This window comes from Apodemus sylvaticus, chromosome 5, assembly GCF_947179515.1.
Source record: "Apodemus sylvaticus chromosome 5, mApoSyl1.1, whole genome shotgun sequence".
NCBI lineage: Eukaryota > Metazoa > Chordata > Mammalia > Rodentia > Muridae > Apodemus > Apodemus sylvaticus.
The window spans coordinates 113,195,193-113,215,227 of record NC_067476.1 but is presented as its reverse complement, the minus strand read 5'-3'; the positions used below and the strand labels follow the sequence as shown (position 1 = coordinate 113,215,227).

Below are 20,035 nucleotides of genomic sequence, written 5' to 3'. Positions count from 1 at the left end.
TAAAAATAGGCACCAGGGAGCCAGAAGACTCCACAGCCTTCTGTGCATGCCCGCCAGGAGGGAGTGATCTCCCAGCAGGCTTTCACTTTTGAGCGTAGAGATGAGATCTCCACCTTCTCTCTGGAGGGGACCCAGCTAGGAGCACACAGGGCCTAAGATCAGTGGAGCAGCTGGGATGGAAGTCTTCCCGCCCACTGCCATTTGCATCAAGAAGCCTGGAAACTCCACAGTCTTCCTTGCATAGCCCTCCAGGAGAGAGAGAGATCTCCCAGCAGTGCTTTCACTTTTGAGCTCAGAGGAGTAAGGACACAGGCTTACAGGCCCACAGGACGAACAAACTCCAGCCAGAGACAAGAATACCAACTAGCACCAGAGATAACTAGATGGCAAAAGGCAAGCACAAGAACCCTACCAACAGAAACCAAGGCCACATGGCAACATCAGAACCCAGTTCTCCCACCACAGCAAGTCCCAGATACCCCAATACATCGGAAAAGCAAGAGTTAGCTTTAAAATCGTATCTCATGATGCTGATAGAGGGCTTCAAGAATGACTTAAGTAACTTTAAAGAAATACAGGAGAACATTGGTCAACAGGTAAAAGCCCTTAAAGAGGAAACACAAAAATCCCTTAAAGAAATACAGGAGATCATGGGTCAACAGGCAGAAGCCCTTAAAGAAGAAACACAAAAATCCCTTAAAGAATCACAGGAAAACACAATCAAGTGAAGGAACTGAAAAAAAAAAAACACCCAGGATCTAAAAGTGGAAGTAGAAACAATAAAGAAATCACAAAGTAAGACATCTCTGGAGATAGAAAACCTTGGAAAGAATCCAGGAGTCATAGATGCAAGCATCAACAACAGAATACAAGTGATTGAAGGAAGAACCTCAGGTGCTCAAGATACCATAGAAAACATTGACTCCACAGTCAAAGAAAATGCAAAATGCATAAAGCTGGTAACTCAAAACATCCAGGAACTCCAAGACACAATGAGAAGACCAAACCTAAGGATTATAGGCATAGATGAGAGCGAGAATTTACATCTTAAAGGCCCAGTAAATATCTTCAACAAAGTTATAGAAGAAAACCTCCCTAACCTAAAGAAAGAGATGCCCATGAACATACAAGAAGCCTTCAGAACTCCAAACAGACTGGACCAGAACAGAAGCTCCTCCCGGCACATAATAATGAAAACACCAAATGCACTATACAAAGAAAAAATATTAAAAGCAGTAAGGGAAAAAGGGCAAGTAACTTATAAAGGCAGACCCATCAGAATCACACCAGACTTCTCACCAGAGACGATGAAAGCTAGAAGATCCTAGGCAGACCTCATACAGACCCTAAGAGAACACAAATACCAGCCCAGGCTACTATACCCAGTAAAACTCTCAATCATCATAGATGGAGAAACCAAGATGTTCCATGATAAAACCAAATTTGCACAATATCTGTCCACAAATCCAGCCCTACCAAGGATAAGTGATGGAAAATGCCAACACAAGGAGGGAAACTACACCCTAGAAAAAGCAAGAAAGTAATCATCTTCCAACAAACCCAAAAGAAGATACCCACACAAACATAAAAATAACATCAAAAATAACAGGAAGCAACAATCACTATTCCTTAATATCTCTTAACAACAATGAACTCAACTCCCCAATAAAAAGACATAGACTAACGAAATATTTCTCATGTAAATCTTTGATTTTATCAGAAAATGTTTGTAATTCCCCTTTTAATTAATTTAGTAATTTCTTTTATGTCTACCATTATATCTGCATTATTTTTCATGATAATCTTCAATTTTAATATGTCTTTCTATATACTTCCTCCATTTTATCAGAAATGTTTTCAATCATTGATTTTATCACAAATGTTTCTAATTCCACCTTCAGAGTTTTTACATCAACCATTTGTTATGTAAAATTTTCCATGAAATAGTCAATTTTAACATGTTTGTCTATTTATTTCGTGAATTTTACCAGAAATATTTTCCATGTAAATCTTCAATGTTATCTAAAAATGTTTATAATTCCACCTTCAATCAGCTTAGAATTATGCCTATCACTTTATTTATATAATTTCCATGATAATCTTTAATTTTAACATGTTTTTCTATATATTTCTACAATTTCTTCAGAAATATTTTCCATGTAAATCTTCAAGTTTATCAGAAAATGTTTATAATTCCACTTTTAATCAACTTAGGAATACTTTTATGCCTACCATTATTATATCTATATAAAAATTTCTATGATAATCTTCAATTCTAACATGTTTATCTACATTTTTCTACAATTTTATTAAAAATATTTTCCATGTAATCTTCAATTCTATCATAAAATTTCTCTATCCCATATTTCAATTAATTTAGCAATGTTTTACATGTCTACCACTTTACTCCTTAATTTTCCATGAAAATTGTCAATTTTAATGTGTTTATCTGAAATATTTTCCTTGTAAATCTTTAATTTTATCATAAAGTGTTTTTACTTCCCTTTACTTCCCGTTTCAATAAATAAAAAATAAATTAAAAAAGTAACAATATTCTAGTTATGATAGCAACAAAACTTTAAAGATATTTAAAAATCATGAGAAATGGGGCTAAAGAGATGGCTCAGCGGTTAAGAACATTGACTGCTCTTCCAGAGGTCCTGAGTTCAATTCCAAGCAACACATGGTGGCTCACAACCATCTGTAATGGGATCCAATGCCCTCTTCTGGTATATCTGAAGACAGCTATAAAATAAACAAATCTTTAAAAAAAAATCATGAAAAATCTAATAAAATCATACCAAATTGTCCTCATGAATATAAGACATGGATAAATATTGCAAGATAATCCACAAATACATAATAATTCTGACAAAAATACTTCTCCATGTTTTCTTTATGGATATGCATACACTGAGTCTAAAGTTCATGGTTGGAAAAGGGATTCTTGGAAACAGAAAATAATGGGAGGTATTTAAAATGATTAAAAAATGTGTGTGTGTGTGTGTGTGTATGAGATATAAAACATGCTATGTAAACTAAAGTTAATTGAATCGACTGTTTCGAGATGGAAATGAGGACAGGTAAGGGGCTGGAGACAGCTCATGGTTAAGACCTCATACCACCCATGCAGAGAACCAGAGTTCCATTCCCAACCCCCATACCCATGTGGCTCACTAGCATCTGGAGTTCTAGCTCCAAGTGGCCTTACTTCCTCTTCTGCACTGAGGGCACCTGCACTACACATGCACATAGAGGCCCCCCTTTAGAAATTAAAAAAAAAAAAAAAAGGTACAGTGGTGTACACTTTTAATCACAGGACTCTGAGACTTCATGGCCAGTCTGGTCTACATAGGGCCAGGGATACATAGTAAGACCATCTCAAAAACAAAAACCTAAACTGCCACCCCCACCCCCCCCCAAAAAAAAACCTCAACAAATCAGTGAAAGAGAACAGTGTCCAGAAAGACCTGGGAACTAAGCATACAATAAAGATGGTGTTTCAAGTTAGTACAAAATATCCTGGACCCACACTGCCATGCCCGCTTTATGCAGTACTGAAGATTGAGGCCAGGACTTCATGCATTTTAGACAAGCACTCTAACAACTGAGTTAACCCCTGGCCTGGTCCAGCTGTTCTTTCTTTAAAAACTGTTTTTGACTGAGCATGAGTTGCATGTGCATGTTGTATACCCACATGCAAGTCATAGGACAACTCTCAGGAGTTGGATCTTTCCCCATTGTGTGGGTTCTGGGAGTAGAACTCAGTTCATCAGGCTTGATGGCAAACACTTTACCCAGCCACCTTGCTGGTACCTTGTTTAGTTCTTATGGAAGAAAACAAAACCACTTTATCCAACACCCTCTGACTTAGCCCAAACCTAGAAAACATTTATTAAATGCCCACAAAAAACAAAGGCTAGTTAGTTAAGTAAACTGTAGTGTGCCCATTTCTGGAGAATATTTTGTGGTCACTTATCTGTGGGTCCTGACTAATTGACCTAAGAAATCTGGCTAAGTAAACAAGCTATAAAGTAGCATAAAGTGTATACGCTTGCTTTATTAATTTAGTTCCATATTTATGGATTAATTTTTTAAAACTTTAAAAACATTTATGTGTTTACCTACATGTATATATATGCATTACATATGTCTCCTCAGGTCTGCCTAAGAAAGCCAGAAAAGGGTGTTGGATTCCCTGGAACTGGAGCTACAAACAGCTGTTAACCACCATTTGGTTGCTGGGAATCAAAGTTGCACCTTCTGGAAGAGCAACCAGTGCTCTTGACCACTAAGCCATCTTTCCAGCAATCATCTTCCCCTTTTGATAATAGACAGGGTCTCCCTAAAGCTTGCTATGTAACTTAGGCTGGCCTTGAACTTGCAGTAATTGCCCTGCTTCTGCTTTCCAGTACTGAGGTTACAAGCATGTATTTACCATACCTAGCTGGGCCCGTTTATTTAATAATCAAAATAAGAATGTATTTTTCATAAGTATATTTGTATATTTTCACACTTGTATACAAGAATATAGAAAAATGCTGAATTTTCCACAGGAAGTCAAAAACAGTGGTTACCTTTGTAGAGGGCGGTAGATGGGAAGACTTAAAGAAGAATCATTTATCTATATACTTTGCTATTATGCAAGTTTTAAAAATTAAGAACTCGGGGTTGGAGACATGGCTCAGTGGTTAGGAGCACTGGCTGGTCTTGCAGAGGACCTGGGTTCAGTTCCCAGCACCCACATGGTGGCTCACATCTGCCTAAAACTCCAGTTCTAGGGGATCCAACACTTTTCTGGCCTACTTAGGCATCAGGCACATACACAGTACACAGATACACATGTAGGCAAAATACCCATGAACATAAAAATAAATCTTTTCTTTAAAACATTAAAACTTTTGGCCGGGCAATATTGGTACACGCCTGTAATCCCAGCACTCTGGGAGGCAGAGGCAGGTGGATTTCTGAGTTTGAGGCCAGCCTGGTCTACAGAGTGAGTTCCAGGACAGCCAGGGCTATACAGAGAAACCCTGTCTCAAAAAAAAAAAACAAAAAAAAAAAACCTTTGGAGTTTGGGGACTTTGCGTCTAGATAGGGTCTTACCCTGCAGCTAAGACTGGCCTAAAACTCCCTAACCAGCCCAGGCTGCCCTAAAACTCAGGTTGATCCTCTTGCTTCTATATCCTCCATACTAAGGCACAGTGGCTTCAAGATTTTAAAATACATATATATTTGATATTTTGTTACTAAATTCTCTGAATGAAAATACTGGAAAACATTAATTTCATGAATACCTGGCATGCTAGTTATAAAGTGATGGCGATTCAGTCTCCAAATCACAAGTTGTACAATAACAACCATTATGCCCTCAAGCCTTTCTTTCAGTAAGCCCAATGTGACGTTTCCTCAGTAGAGGGAGCTAGAACACTAGACCAGCACACAGGACAAGTGCCTTCTGGTTCTGCCAGTCATGGGGTATGAGGATACCTGGTGGTGGCACTCAGCTGCAAATCACGTGCACACACCTGGGAAATACTGCCTACCCTGGTCACCTTCTCCGGACTCTCTGCGGACACTGTACTCTAAGATCTCTGCTCACATCGGGACACCCATTTGTCTGCACACCTACCATACACTCTGTATACAGTGTTTCTAATAACTCCCTTTACTTGCTCTACATCCAGCCTTTGGGTGTGACTTGCCTTATGGATGCTGTGTTCCAGGTCTCTCACCCCTCCTTACACCTCCATTCTTGTATGTGCCTATCATGCATGCACGGCTAACTAAATCATGACTGGAGAAGCAGAACGCTTATCTGACAGGTCTAAAATAATCTCCTGTGGCTATACAGTTGCTATTGCTAAAAATCAACACAATTCTAACTTTGAGTTTTTTAATTACAGTTGAATGTATCAGCATGCCATATCTCATGTGGAAGTTGGGTACTGATCAGGAAACAATGGGACCTGAAACCTAAATAAGGCATGCAGTTAGGGCCAGTCCAGATGAACCAACAATTTTGGAGCCTCTCCCTGGTGAAAGTAGCTTGTCTGTCATCTCTCCTCAACTACCCCTCAACCTGAAAACCTTCTCAGAATCTCACTTGCAGTAGATGTGACAAAGGATTCCCTGGTCCAAGGGCTGAGTGTTTAAACCAAGTCCCCACTATTCTGGGCACCATTCTGAAGGGTCCAACCTGCAGGATAACCACACTGGGCTCTGAAGAGGCAGAGCTTTGCTGTTAGTGGAACAGATAACTATTCTCGGTAGATTTACCTTTCTTGCCTATACTGCATTTGCCAGGACCCAGAATCTCTTGACCCATAGGATGCTTTATTCACCATTGCAGCATTCTGCAAAGCACTGCATCTCATCAAGGGGCCCATACCACAACACAGTGTTAAGTCGGCTCTGGGCCACAGAACCAACTGGTCTTGCCATATATTCCAACACCCATAAGAAGCAACGGAATGTGTCAGACATACGCAGCTGTGATAATACATAAAACAGTGTCAAGGAGGAAAAGTTTGCTTTGGCTCATAGAGTCCATGGTGGTCTGAGTGAGAGTGGTTCCTACAGGTGTATGGAATTTGAATGTTTGGTCCAGGGTTAGTGGAATTGTTTTGAGGAGGATTAGGAAGAGTGGCTTTGTTGGAGGAGATGTGTCGCTGGCTTCAAAAGCCCACATCAGGCCTATTCTTGCTTGCTTTGCCTGTAATTTGTAGATTATATGTACGCTCACAGCTACTGCCCCAGCACCATGCCTGCCTGCCTGCCTGCTGCCATGCTTCCTTCCATGATGGTCATAGACTCACTCTCTGAAACCATAAACAAGCTTCCAACTATTTTATAAGTTGCCTTTGTCATGTTATCTCTTCACAGCAATAGAAAAGTAGCTAAGACAGTATGCAAGGCTTCAGGGCAAGGTCAGACTCTGGGAATGAGACAAAGGAGAACATCATAGTGCTGAGAACACATGGTGTGGCTGCTCAGGGAAGCCAGGAAGCAGAGAAACAGGGAAGGGTCAGACATAAGATGGATCTTTCTGGGCTGGAGAGACGGCTCAGTGGGTAAGAATACCGACTGCTCTTCCACAGGTCCTAAATTCAATTCCCAGCAACCACATGGTGACTCACAACCATCTGCAATGGGGTCTGGTGCCCTCTTCTGGTGTGTCTGAAGAGAGCAATGGTGGTGTACTCATGCATAATATAAATCTTTTTAAAAAGATATATCTTTCTACTGTGTGCCACCAGATACTCACTTCCTGCAAGTAGGCCCCGCCTTCCATAGTTCTACTGTCTCTATTCCAACGTTGAACCATCAATGTAAATACCCACTGGTTAGGTCAGAGCCCCCATGATCTGACTGCTTGCCCCAAGCCCAGCTAGCCAGCAACCAAGCTCCCCAAACATACACAGTTTATGGTGAATATCTCATATCCAAACCATTGCACCTAATTAACAAATGATAAAATTACAGCACAAATTGGAAGTTAACTACCTTAGAAGAATGGGGTCTGTCTTATGCTTTGAATCAGAGACTATTACAAAGCAGTTTCCAGATCAAAGGTTGGAAGTGAGAGTGGCTCCTTATTAGTAGTAGTTTCTCATTCTGGAAACTACGGTCTGTTGGCTTACAGAGCTGAGTCTTCAAGGGGCAAATGCTTCCATCAGGAGTTGCAACCACTGAGTTACTGAATTGGAAGGTAAGAACGCCACTTTGCCACCTTGAGCTGCTCTGCCGCAAGGGTTTTTTATTTACCAGTTAAAGGAGGTTATTCAACTTAAAGGGGAAAATACATCAGCAAGAAGGACTATACCTAAAATCCTGGGACTTCTCCGTGGCATCTCTTTAGGTTTTCATGCCCAATAATAACAGTCAATGACCAAACCAAACACCGCAGCCTGAGAGGAATGAGGGCTCAGTTACTCTAATACGGAAGAAAACAAGGGCAAAGAATGCCCTGGCCAAGGGCAAGCAAAGTTACAGCTGTAGGAAGCATGCAGGTGCACAAGCACATGAAAGCTGTAGATCTCAACCATGACCTTATGACTGACTTGTTATACGTACATATAGACACATTTGCCTTTCTCTTCCTCTCTTTCACATTTTTACTTTTGATGCTGGCATATGGGGTATAGAAGGCAGGGAACAGGGACATGCTTATAACAAGGGAATATTTCTTTAGTGAGTCAAGAGAACAAGTTTAGTCAGGCAAAATCTAGGTCTTTCCATGCAATGAACTTCAGGTTTCTGGAAGGTACAAGGTGAAATTATGGGGGTGGGGGGAGGTGTACAACAAGGCTTCAGTTTTCAGTAGTTCTGAAGTATCTGAACCATTCACAATTGCTTCATTGTGTGATCTTTCACACATTGAGCCTTTATGGTGAATATAGGATGACTCCACAAAACAAAATCATAGGAGTACAGACAAAACTGGGAGCATGGATCTGTAATAGTTGCAACTTGCCCACTGTATAACTATAACATTCACATTAGCATGCTACAGCCTTGGCACAGGTACAGAGATAGGCCTATATCAGCCAGGTGTAACCCAGGACAAAGACTAAAAAAGAAGAACAAAAATAAAGTAAATAACCACAGTTGTCCTCCAAACTAGACAGGGAGAAAACACGTCTATAGAAGAGGGGGCTCTACATGCTGAGAGGGTTTCAGAATTGTTTGAATGCAATACTGGAGAGGTCGAGCAGTTCTGGACATGCAAGGAGTGGGGTAGGACAGGCAGAGAGAGCCTAAGAGGCTATAATCACTTGAGTACAAATTGCTAGGACTGTGAAGCTAAGTACTCACTTAAGTTGCCCACAATGCAGCAAGGGCTGGGATGCACAGGAGGCCACTGGACCAAACTTCCAAACAATCTCTAAGGAATGTGGTCCAGGGGTTCAGCAGCAACAAAAACCAGGAGAGAGGAGGAAGCACTATGCATAAAGGAATGCAGGAGGAAGGTAGGGGAGACAAAAGCAACAAAACCTTCGAGGTAGATAATAGGGACAATAGATGCTATGCTTCTTGGGCGGCCTGAGCACAGACTGGCAGCATGGAGGTTGGCCGCTCAGGAGAGCCTATGGGTACAGCTTCCACGAGTTATAGCCTTCTCTTCCATTCTCTCACCCCAGAAATGGAAATCTCCCGAGGAGCAGCAATAAATGAATCCTAGATTCTAATCTGGGAAGCCATAAAACCTGGTAAGTACTTCTTGTAGCCTCCATTCCAGCCCCTGCAGTAATCAATAAAGAAATTCTGTAGCACTCGTGAACCAGGTGGCCTCAGCCATGAACAACGCAGAAACGCGGCCAAGATTAAGGCTCGGGACCTGTGTGGCAAGAAGAAGGAGGAGCAGTTTTGCATCGCCAAAGTGACAGGCAGCGCTGTGTCCAAGCTCTCCAAGATAGAGTCGTACGCAAATCCATCGCCCTGGTCCTCATTGCCATTAGCCAAACTCAAAAAGAAAACCTCTGGAAATTCTACAAGGGCAAGAAGTACAAGCCCCTGGACCTGCAATGCAAGAAGACTAGAGCCATGCACTGATGGCTCACCGAGCGCGAAGAGAAGCTAAAGGAAGAAGAAGCAGTGCAAGGAGTGGCTGTACCCACTGTGCAAGGATGCAGTCAAGGCCTGAGATGACAGTCACAATAAAGTACAAGACTGACTGGAAAACGAAAGAAAGAAGGAAAGGACAGAGGGAGGAAGAGAGGGAGGAAGGGAGGAAGGGAGGGAGGAAGAGAGGGAGGGAAGAAGGGATGGAGGGATGGATGGAGGGAGGGAGGGAGGGAGGAAAGGAGGGAGGAAAAGAGGTAGGGAGGGAGGAAGGGAGGGATGGAGGGATACTGTAACTATGCAGGTTAACGTCTGGGGAAGCACTGTCTACCACAGTGTGAGAAGGTAAGAGTCCTGTGTGCATCAGGCCAAGGAAGTCCTGAGTGGTATATTACATCTAGCATTAGGGAACAATCCAACAATCTGTAGTCCCTAAAGAGGGCCCACTATCATTTTCAAAATCCCTTGCTTCTAACTAACTCAAAACTAAACACTACTCAAGGATTCTTGTGCTACAGCTTGTTTGTAAAATGGCACAGCTGCTGCCGTGGAAACAGCATGGCAGTAGAGAATTACCAGACAACCCAGCCGCTCTATTCCTGGACACACCCAAAAGAACTGAAAGAGAAACAGAGTCTGAAAGAGGGGTTTTGTCGGTCCGTTTCCTGTGAGTCTTCCCACATCCGAAGCACATACTCCACCAGCCCCTTTAAAGAGAGATCTGTCCATCTGTGACTACGGTAGCATTATTCTCCAGAGCCAGGGTGACAGCAGCATTGCTATGTCCCACGGTTTCCTGGCACTGGAATCCAGGGTCTACTTATTGCTGCTGACAAGATTTCTGTTTCTGAGACCTGGGTAGAGAGAAGAAAACTGTAGCTAACCTTTACCATTGAGTGCATAGCCTGTTCTCATGAAATCTGTACCCTCAGGCTTTTCTGAGAGGCTGCCATCTGATCTACCCATCTGTATCTCCTGCCACTGAAAGAGCGGATAAGGAAAATATGGTATGTAATACGACAAAATCTTTCAGTCTTAAAAAATAAAGAAATTATAACATCAACCTTGGAGATAGTATATTAAGTTAAATATTACAGTCACAAAAAGACAAGCAATAGACTTCATTCACATGAATTACCAAGCATAGTCAAATTCAGGGAAAGAGGAAAACTTAACAAGTAATTGTTATTTAATAGGTATAGAATTTTTTGATGAAAAAAATTTACATTGGCTGTACACCACAATAAATATACTCAACAGTACTGAACAGTAATGCAAAAAATAGTTCAGAGGAAAGGCTGGAAAGGCAGCTCAGGTGACAGAATGCTGGTCTAGCATGCATGAAGCCCTGGGTTCAACCCCCAGTACTGGATAAACTAGGCATGATTATATCCCTAGCACTGACAGGTAGAGGCAGGAAGGCCAGAGAAGGTCATCCTGGGCTACGTGAGATCCTGCATCAAAAAACAAAACCTAGGAGGACTGACTGGGAAGGCAGCTCAGCAGTTAAGAGCACCGGCTATTTTCCCAGAGTATCCAGGTTCAAATCCCTAGATTTGCCCATGTTGCCTTACAAATGTCTGTAAAATCAATTCCAAGGGACCTAGGATCTTTTCTGAGCCCGGTGGGCAATGCACTAATGAGGCACATAGGTAGACAAAACTCTCATACTCATAAAAATTTTTGTAAATATTTCAGTAGTGTTATTTTCTCTAAAAAAAAACAAGGCAAAAATTAAGATGATACATTTTGTTTTGTATATTTAATGATGTTCTTACTAAATACTCATATTTATTCTAAACTATAATACTAAAATAAACTCCTTCCCTTTTAAAAATAACAAAGGGGGGAGAAAAGAAAAAGAAAAAAACCCATGAGAATAAATTCAGAGTACAGACCCACATCATCACTCTTCCTCTTTTACAAATGTCACTTCTGTGACCTTGCAAGTTCGCAGGACTGGGAGACAACTAACTCATTCACTAACTCTCTTGTGGCAAAAGTGAGAGGCCTTGATTTGACCCCCAGCACTCACATGAAAAGCCTGGCATGGCGGCCCATGCTTGTGAGTCCAGTGCTAGGAAGGTAGAGAGAGGTGGATCTGTTGGGACTGCCCAGCCTCATGAGCAAGTCCTGGATCCAGTGAGAGACCTTGTCTTAAAAACAGAGTAAATGGCTCCTAAGGAGGGACACCAATCCTCCCCCTTTTGCAAGAACCATGCACACACACACCACAAAACACGACTGTATACTGCCCCAATGCACCCCCAAAACAAGTCCACCCTCTGCTGCGCCAAGGTCACTTTTCCCTTTTCACGATTTTAAGCTAAGAAACCAAACCATCCTTGATTACTTGCTTCCTCACAGCCCAAGTTCAGAATTCCCATTGTAACTATGATCAAAGGTTGAGTCTATCCTCTGCTCAAGAACTGGCCGTAAGCCCTATGAATGTCAAAAGGAGCCTACGGCTAACTTACTCAACACACACCGAGTCTGGCACAGGTTGGTCAAATTAAAGAAAGAATCAGCTCAAGGTGCAGTTTAGGAATAAAATGGCTACATCTCTAGAACCTGGTAAGAGATGGTTACCACTTCTCCTTACTTTTCTAAACCTAGCAAGTTCCTGACAACACTAATTCCAGCCCCACAGATGGGACTCAAGTGAAACGTCTCCAGCACATTCATCCACTTACTAGAATCAGATTAAGTCCAAGATGAACACATGAACTAAACCAAGTACCTATTGTTAAAACATTTTCATACTGGGAATAAACTACAAAATGCCCTTACATTTTCCTGTTTTAAAAAAAAAATCTGGAGCCGGGCATGGTGGCACCCACCCTTGAATCCCAACATACTGGAGGCAGAGACAGGCGGATCTCTGTGAGTTCCAGGCCAGCCTGGTCTTCTAGTCCAGGACAACCAGAGCTGGTTACACTGAGAAACCCTGTCTCAAAAAACCAAATATACCAGATATATATATATATATGGGAGGTGACTCAGTTTTATAATGGTACCTGCTGCCTGATGATCTGAGTTCAGTAATGGTGGGAAGGAGAGAACTGACTCCTACAAGTTACCCTCTGACTTTCACACATGTATAGTGGCATGTGTGGTGTGTGTGTATACATTATCAGTCCCAGTAAGGCCTGACATTTCTAATCATCTCTAGGAGTCCAACACTTCTATGACTTGCTAACATCTTCTGAAACATTAGTTATGAATGCATGAAACTAAAACTTCATAGAGTAAATAGGAGGAGCTCTGTTGTAATGAGGTCATCTTCTTATGCTCTGTAAAACTCTGGGTAGGCAACAGGTATTTTTAAAATAGTTAACATTTTATATTTATTATTTTTTAGCTTTTAAAATACATATTGGGGACAGCGTCTCTCATCTTGGCAATGCTGCCCCCCCCCTCTCTCTCTCTCTCTCTCTATATATATATATATATCCAAGGCTGAATTGGCAACTCTAGTCTTCCTGCCACCACATGCCAAGTGCTGGGATCATGGGCGTGACACCACACTCTGCTCATTAGTATTTTCAGTTACTTCATATGATACATGTGTCTAAGAGGAATCATGAATAAACAAATGTAGCAGATCTCTAAAAATTACCAGTGGGCATCCTCTGTCTAGGAATTGCATTGTAAATAACAAAATTCCATTTATAAACTTGGCTGTAGAAAGGTACACAGTTTTACCAGCAGAAGCAAAATTTTCTACCGAAATAAGACACCAACGCAATGTCTTGGTGATCTTCGGGTGCATCAATAAAACATTCTTTATAATTGTGCTATAAATTAGGTTTTGTTTGTTTCTGTTGTTTTGAGACAGGGTCTTACCATGTAGCCCTGTCTAGCCTAAACTATAGACCAAGATGGTCTGGATCTCACAGAGTGCTGGGATTAAGAGGCGTGGGCCACCACACGCTGACCAACAATTAGGTAACAAGCACTGGCCTAAATATGCATGGGAAATAGAAGTATTCTTAGCCCTCAAGGAGCTTAGCACGAGAAACATACAGATACTGCCCTCATGCGCCACATATACGACTCTACAACCTGACCCTGTGTGAAGCACAAAGGATTCTACTGCAGGAAAACCAAGCAGGTCCCGAAAGATGAGCAACATTCTCCAGGGTGATAAAGAGGAAAACAGCAATGCTCATAGAAGGGGCTATTGGACTGTGCAAACACAAAGCCCTGGAATTGCATGGTGTGATGAGGTCCTGCAATTCTGTGAACCTGGAACACCCTTGTATTGAGGATGGTCATATTGGAAACCGCTCAGAGAGGGACAAATAGAGGCTGACTGATGAGCGTTGCACAAGCAGTTTGTACTTTATGTCTTAAAAAGAAATAAAGCCAACGAGACTGTAACCATTGTAATCACGTTACTAGTTTGGCCTTGAGAAAGACCCACCGCTAAGGGCACTCCAACTCCAGTGAGTTGCCACTGCCTAGGGTCCCTCATTAGTGGTGTCCCAAGACGGAACTGCCGTTCACACCCTTTTCCTAGCTTTGGTCAGTACTGTCACCCCGCCCGCTGTGGCGATCCCGCCCTCCTGTGAGAGCCCCTGTGGTCTGACTTCAGCAGCAGTTTCCGGAAGGAGAGTGGCACTCGCTGTGGCCGCGGGGCGGCCTCCCTCAACGTGATCTGAGCATCCTTCCGGAGGCCAACAGACCTCGGTTTCGGGGTGGCTTCTGAGCTTGCCTCCGTTGGCGCAAAGGAAGGACCAGATTGCTGCCCCTAGAGTGCGTAAAGCGGCAGACGCTCAGGCGAGCCGCCATAGGGGCGGGCGCCAGCACCCGTGGTGACTGGGGCGAGCACCGCTGGCTCTGCCGGGAGGCTCAAGCCAGCAGCAGACAAGCACGGTAAGCTGGAAAGTGGGCAAGAAGGCGGGGCGGCGGGCGGCTCACCGGTAAAAGGCAGAGTCCCCGAGTGGATTCCAGTTCGCAGTGTAACAGTCCATGTCTAGTACAGCTAGCGACTAGAGTCGCCGAGGAAAAACCCGCCTAGCTCAAGCTCAGGCCTCACTTCCGCTTCCGCCCGTCGGGGTCACGTGAAGAGGCCGCCATAGCGGCCATGAGCACTATGGGCAAGCTACGCTGAGCTATCGTCCTGCCCTCGGCCCGTACCCGGGCTTTGCGGCCGCCCGAGTGGGCCGAGTCCTGATTTCTGTCCTCCACAGCGGCCAACTTCGCTGCCTTTCTGACTCCTCCCGCGTTGGGGGGTCGCATAGGGCGGGACATGAGTGACCGGAAGTGGGAGCCATGAGCATCTCCTGAAGCGCAGATGCTGGAGGCGTTGGCTGGACCACCGCCTCGCACGCATGGAGAGCGCTGGGCGTCGAGCTGCGTACCGACAGCTAACCTGGGCACACGGGCTCTGTGGGGCGGGATCTTTGCAGAACCCACCGCTCTCTGGGGGCATGGGAACATGACTCTAGATCAGGAGCCCGCTGCGGAGAAGTCGCACGGGGCCCGGGCCTGCCCTACTGGCCGGTGAATCTCCGGAGCCCCGAGACTTGGCAACTGGCGCGAGCGGACGAGTGCGCACGCGCGGGGCCGCCGTTGACACGTGGCAGGGAGCAAGGGCGTCTCTGCGCGCGCGAAGCCCATACTACAGGACCACGGCCCAAGTGACCCTCCTCCTCTCCTCCGAGTGCGTAAAGGCTGGTGCCGTCTTGGGGTTCGCCTTGCCGCCCCACTCTCCTTCCTATTACTCAGAGCAGCCAGGGAGGGGCCAGCGCCCAGGGGTCATCTTGCAACAGACCAACCTACCTTGGTTCCCTGCCCTCTATCAACTTATTGGCCTCTCCCTGCAGCTGGTGTCAGTGGCAGCATGGTCTTCTGTTTGGAAAACGAGATGCCACACCGCCTGCTGGGAAGCACCATGGGCCACTTCCATGCCTCAGAAGTCCAGCAGCTGCTACACAACAAGTTCGTGGTCATTTTGGGGGACTCCAGTGAGTGGACCACTCTAGGATGGCATTTCACCGCCCTGTATCTGCAGCCTTTTCTTTGTCTGCACGCCGCATCCCCATTTCAAACTTCTCCATCTCTTACTCTGTTTTAGAACAGTAGACTGTATTTTTCTTTTTTGAATTCCCTATGTACCTTCCCCGGGTGCCCTGGCATATCATTTGTGCATATATTTCAGCTCATGCGTGTGGCATCTTTATCTGTTGCTGCCCTCCATGATTTTCTTAAAAGGAACTGTGGGCTAGTTTGTGTGCTTCCCTAGTGACAGGACCATAGACCAACTTAATTTTGCTAGTTGGTCTTCGGTCACTGTCCATGAGCTAGAGGAGAGGGAAATTGCTGGAAAGAGCAGTGCCAGGGCTTTAAAACCTCGTCTTTTCTTCTCTAAATCAACTCCTCAGTAGCGTTGCTGTCAGAGAGCCAAGCCCTGGAAAACAAAGGCCTTCATTTGGGAAGCTCTGGGAGGGAGGGAGAGGCCCACCCTAACCTTGGGATCCCTGTCTCCCTGCAGTCCAAAGAGCTGTGTATAAGGACCTGGTGCTTCTGCTCCAGAAAGACACACTGCTCACAGCTTCCCAGTTAAAAGCCAAGGTGAGAGAAGCTTGGCAGCCATGCCAGTGTTGGGTGGGCGCAGACCCTGGCCTGAAAAGGACCACCTACCTGGCATGGATCTGACTGTCGGGTGGGGTGGGTGGGCAGGGGGAGCTGAGCTTTGAACAGGATCAGCTGGTGGCTGGGGGCCAGCTGGACGAGCTGCACAACGGGACCCAGTACCGAGAGGTCCGCCAGTTCTGCTCTGGTTCTGGCCACCACCTTGTGCGTTTCTACTTCCTCACCCGTGTTTACTCCGAGTACCTCGAGGACGTCCTGGAGGAGCTGTCATATGGACCTGCCCCTGACCTAGTGATCATCAACTCCTGCCTCTGGGATCTCTCCAGGTTCAGACGTGGGGAGAGGGAGATATCTGGTTGGAGGTGGAGGTATAGCAGCATCTTGTGCCCTTGCCCACCCTGACTGTTAACCCCGCAGATATGGCCGCTGCTCAATGGAGAGCTACAGGGAGAACTTGGAACGAGTGTTTGTACGAATGGACCAGGTTTTGCCAGACTCTTGTCTGCTGGTGTGGAACTTGGCAATGCCTCTGGGGGAACGTGTCACTGGGGGTTTCCTCCTTCCAGAGGTGAGTGACTGGGACCCTTCTGGACAGGGGATAGAGTGGCTGGCTGGTAGATAGGAGACCCTCTTAAAGACTCCATTTTGTCAATTAGCTCCAGCCTCTGGCAGTCTCTCTGCGACAGGATGTGGTTGAGGGGAACTTCTACAGTGCTACACTAGCCGGGAACCACTGTTTTGACGTCCTAGATCTCCACTTCCATTTCCGGCATGCTGTACATCACCGTCATCGAGATGGTGTTCACTGGGACCAACATGCACACCGCCACCTCTCACACTTACTTCTGACCCACGTGGCTGATGCCTGGGGTGTGGAGCTACCCAAACATGACCGGCTCCCAGGTAAGCCCTCCCACAGGGTGGTTGGGTGTTGGTGTAGATAGGACCTTCAGAGCACAAGGCACAAAGAACCAAATGGAACTGAAGTAATTGTAGAAAGTAGGGGACCTCTTGAAGAATAGTTGGCTCCTAAATGTACCTTTCTCATTTCCTGGGAATGGTTCGATCACAGGAGACACGTGACTGTTGAACTTCCAGCCCTTCAGCTTTGCAATTCGTCCTGTGTACCTGAATGGACATGCACAGGTGCTGATTGCAAAAGGCAGGGCCGCAAGACCTGATCACTAGATGAGTGAACAAGAAAGGAGACTGCCTCCAGGTAGTCCCAGGGATAGGAAGTGGGAAGACAGATAGGAAAAAGGATGGTCTAGGCAACGGTGCAGAGGCGGGCTCATGAGAGATGTGAAAGGTACAGTCAGCTAGCAGGTTGTTCAGCAGAGACACAATGTAGCCTATAGTGTCTTTGCAAGTCCCAAGGGGTGGGGTTAGTAGACAACAGCAGATGGCCTCAACTCCACTTTAGTGTCCTAGCTCACTGGATCCAGCCTAGTGCAGTTCTCCACTGGCCCCACAGTCATCACTGCTGTAGGTCCTGAGTCCCACTCCCTCAGCTGGTTTGGGGATACCACTCTAATTGCATCCCTGCTGAGATGTTCTCTGCTACAGATTGTTGGTTTGCTTGTTAGTCTCTCAGTCCCTGCCTGCTCATAGAGGAAGTAGCATGGCTTAGTTCCACAACTCCTTTTTCCTTGCTTCAGGTCACGTGAGCCCTGTGCCAACACAAATGTGCTGTACTCTAGCACCAGGAGTACTACAGGTTGTTGAATTGGAGGCATGAGTCATCTTAGATGCAATAGGGGGACATACAGCTTGTGGGGGACATAGAAAGGCCAGGAGCAGAGGCTGACCACTGGGGCTTAGTAGTAACGAGGAGCAGTAACATTAGGAAGATGAATTGGGATGGATTATGTACTGGTTCCGTTTTCTTTGTTTTGCTCAAGTAGAAAATTGGTCCTCAGTAAATAAAGCAATGTTTTAAAGGTTGAAAGGCTAGTTTGTGGTCCTTCACAGCTTCTGATTCCATCTAAGAACTATGGATATAGCTGGAGATGTGGCTCTGTTGGTAGCGTGCTTGAAGTTGAGAGCATGCATGAAGCCATGGGTTCAGTCTCCAGCACCATGTTCCACCATGCATTGTGGTGCATGCTTGTAATTTTAGATTTTAGAAAGTAAAAGCAGGAGGATCAGCAGTTTAAGCACATCCTTAGCTACAAAGTGAGTTTAAGGCCAGCCTGGAACATGTGAGACCTTGTCTCAAGGGGAACAAAGGAAATTAAGGCTGTTAACAAACAAACAAACAAACAAAACTTGATTTGAATCGGGAAGATGAGTAAGCAAGTTTGATTAGGGCAGATGTGTGAGGGGCAGATGTGTGAGGGGCAGACGTGGAGACACTTGGGAGTCATCAGGACCAGCAGAGGGAGAGGTGCAATGTGTAAGTGTGAGTGAGGGAGGACAGCAGAGCAGTGCTCACTTCGGATTGGCAGAGAACAGATTGATGGGTGCTTTCTCGACAGGGTGTACTGTTGATGCCATGTGACTGTTGGAAAGGAGGGGTTTGTTCGGTTCCATGTAGTAGGAGAACCACTGAAGACAGGAAGGGTTTGAGTCAGTTCACAGTTGGTGAGGGATAAAATGGGGTAGGATACTCCCTGTGGTGGTTTAGAAGCAAATGAGGACTAGGTGAAAGGGGTCTGGATCTTTATATTTGAGTCATTTATTGACCTGTGGGAAGGACTTGGGAAGAAGAAAAGGCTACAGATACAGACACTGGGCTAGAGCGGGCTTGAGGTTAGAACACAGGCAGACAGGAGTACCAAGGAAAAAGGAGCACAGCTTGGTCTTGGCTTGAAGTGAAAGAGGATGAGGAAGGCTGCTGTTCTCCAAGAGGATGGAGTAGAGCTCTGGAAGTGTGGGTAGGCAGCGTTTGGGGCAAGCTGGTTTCCCAGGCTTATTTAACACAGTCATCCCATTCCTAGACCCATGGATTGAGGACTGGCCAGAGATGGATCATTCATTCCGGGGAAGCCATAAGCAGCCCCCAGACTTCAGGGAGAAGCTGGCCTTGCCCCTGCTCCCTCCTTTCCATTTGCCTCCCCCTGTGTCTTTTCCTCACCCACTTCAGCCCTCACCACCTCCCTTGTTCCCACCCCTGCCCCAGGATACCCCCTTTTTCCAAGGCCAGCCCTTTCCACCCCATGAGTTCAAATACAATGCAATGGAGGACTTCTCAATGCCAGGTAGGTGCCTAACTTAGGTGGGTGCCTCTGTGGTCTCTGTCCACCTTCCCCGCCTCCTTTGCACATTCTCCAGCCTAGCATCTGTGTTCATGTGAGCTCAGGAATTGGGTGTAGCCTTTTGGGTTTAGTGGCAGTAGTCCCTCGGATTGGAACAGCATTTGTAAATTTATTATTCTGGTCTGGTGGGACGGGAAGTGTAATTCCCATTTTGCAGATAGGAAATGAAAGCCCAGAGAAACTTACCCCAGAAGAGTAGAATTATCCAGTCAGAAACTTACTCTCATAATGACTGGTTCTTTTGTAGGATGTGGCCCTGGAATGAACTTTGTGCCTGGCCCCCTGCCACGATCAGTCTCTGGCCCTGTCTCCCATGGTCAACACCGGGGCCCAGTGGTCCACCGGGGCAAGCCACGTTGTGTTCTGAATAACCCCTACCATGTGCCAAGGATCAGGGGCCCACACAGGCATCGACTCAGACACTCAGACAGACTGATCCACACATATAAGCAAGACAGACGGGGACATGCCCATTCGGGAACATGGCCTGGGTAGGCAGGATCTTAGGTTGGGGCTAGAGATGCCGATAACCCTGGAGGGTCTGCCTGATGACCTAGTTGTTGGGCTGGGGTGTTCTTGTCCATGGCTGATATCAATAAAAGCATGGAAGGACA

General features: G+C 45.4%; 2 protein-coding genes across 7 annotated transcripts in view; one reads left to right on the top strand and one right to left on the bottom strand.

Moving 5' to 3' along the window:
• The window catches only part of Vps16 (VPS16 core subunit of CORVET and HOPS complexes), a 24,880-nt gene extending 10,272 nt beyond the window's left edge, over nucleotides 1–14,608 (bottom strand). For all 3 annotated transcript variants that reach the window (XR_007977951.1, XM_052183619.1, XM_052183620.1), the window contains exon 1: nucleotides 14,488–14,608. Coding sequence is in view for 2 of the 3 variants with exons in the window: in XM_052183619.1 (XP_052039579.1) it covers nucleotides 14,488–14,540 (53 nt within the window). In the remaining variant the exon portion in view is untranslated. The remainder of the gene's footprint in view (nucleotides 1–14,487) is intronic.
• Nucleotides 14,158–20,035, top strand: Pced1a (PC-esterase domain containing 1A). 4 transcript variants are annotated; one of them, XM_052183631.1, is made up of 9 exons: nucleotides 14,158–14,442; nucleotides 14,979–15,232; nucleotides 15,396–15,536; nucleotides 16,064–16,143; nucleotides 16,252–16,490; nucleotides 16,582–16,732; nucleotides 16,821–17,067; nucleotides 19,104–19,364; nucleotides 19,669–20,035. In XM_052183631.1, exons 3-9 carry the CDS (start codon nucleotides 15,413–15,415, stop codon nucleotides 19,914–19,916), a joined length of 1,350 nt encoding a protein of 449 aa, XP_052039591.1. In that variant the 5' UTR covers nucleotides 14,158–14,442; nucleotides 14,979–15,232; nucleotides 15,396–15,412; the 3' UTR covers nucleotides 19,917–20,035. The 4 variants fall into 4 exon arrangements, with proteins under 4 accessions (XP_052039591.1, XP_052039595.1, XP_052039592.1 ...); XM_052183635.1 differs by lacking the exon at nucleotides 14,979–15,232 and having other exon boundaries at nucleotides 15,396–15,510; XM_052183632.1 differs by lacking the exon at nucleotides 14,979–15,232.

Excerpts from the sequence above, each read along its gene's own strand:
- Pced1a (XM_052183632.1), top strand. The coding sequence starts at position 15,413 with ATGGTCTTCTGTTTGGAAAACGAGATGCCACACCGCCTGCTGGGAAGC. Across the intron at positions 15,537-16,063 it reads GGTCATTTTGGGGGACTCCA|TCCAAAGAGCTGTGTATAAG; the intron begins GTGAGTGGACCA and ends GTCTCCCTGCAG. Across the intron at positions 16,733-16,820 it reads GGGGTTTCCTCCTTCCAGAG|CTCCAGCCTCTGGCAGTCTC; the intron begins GTGAGTGACTGG and ends TTTGTCAATTAG.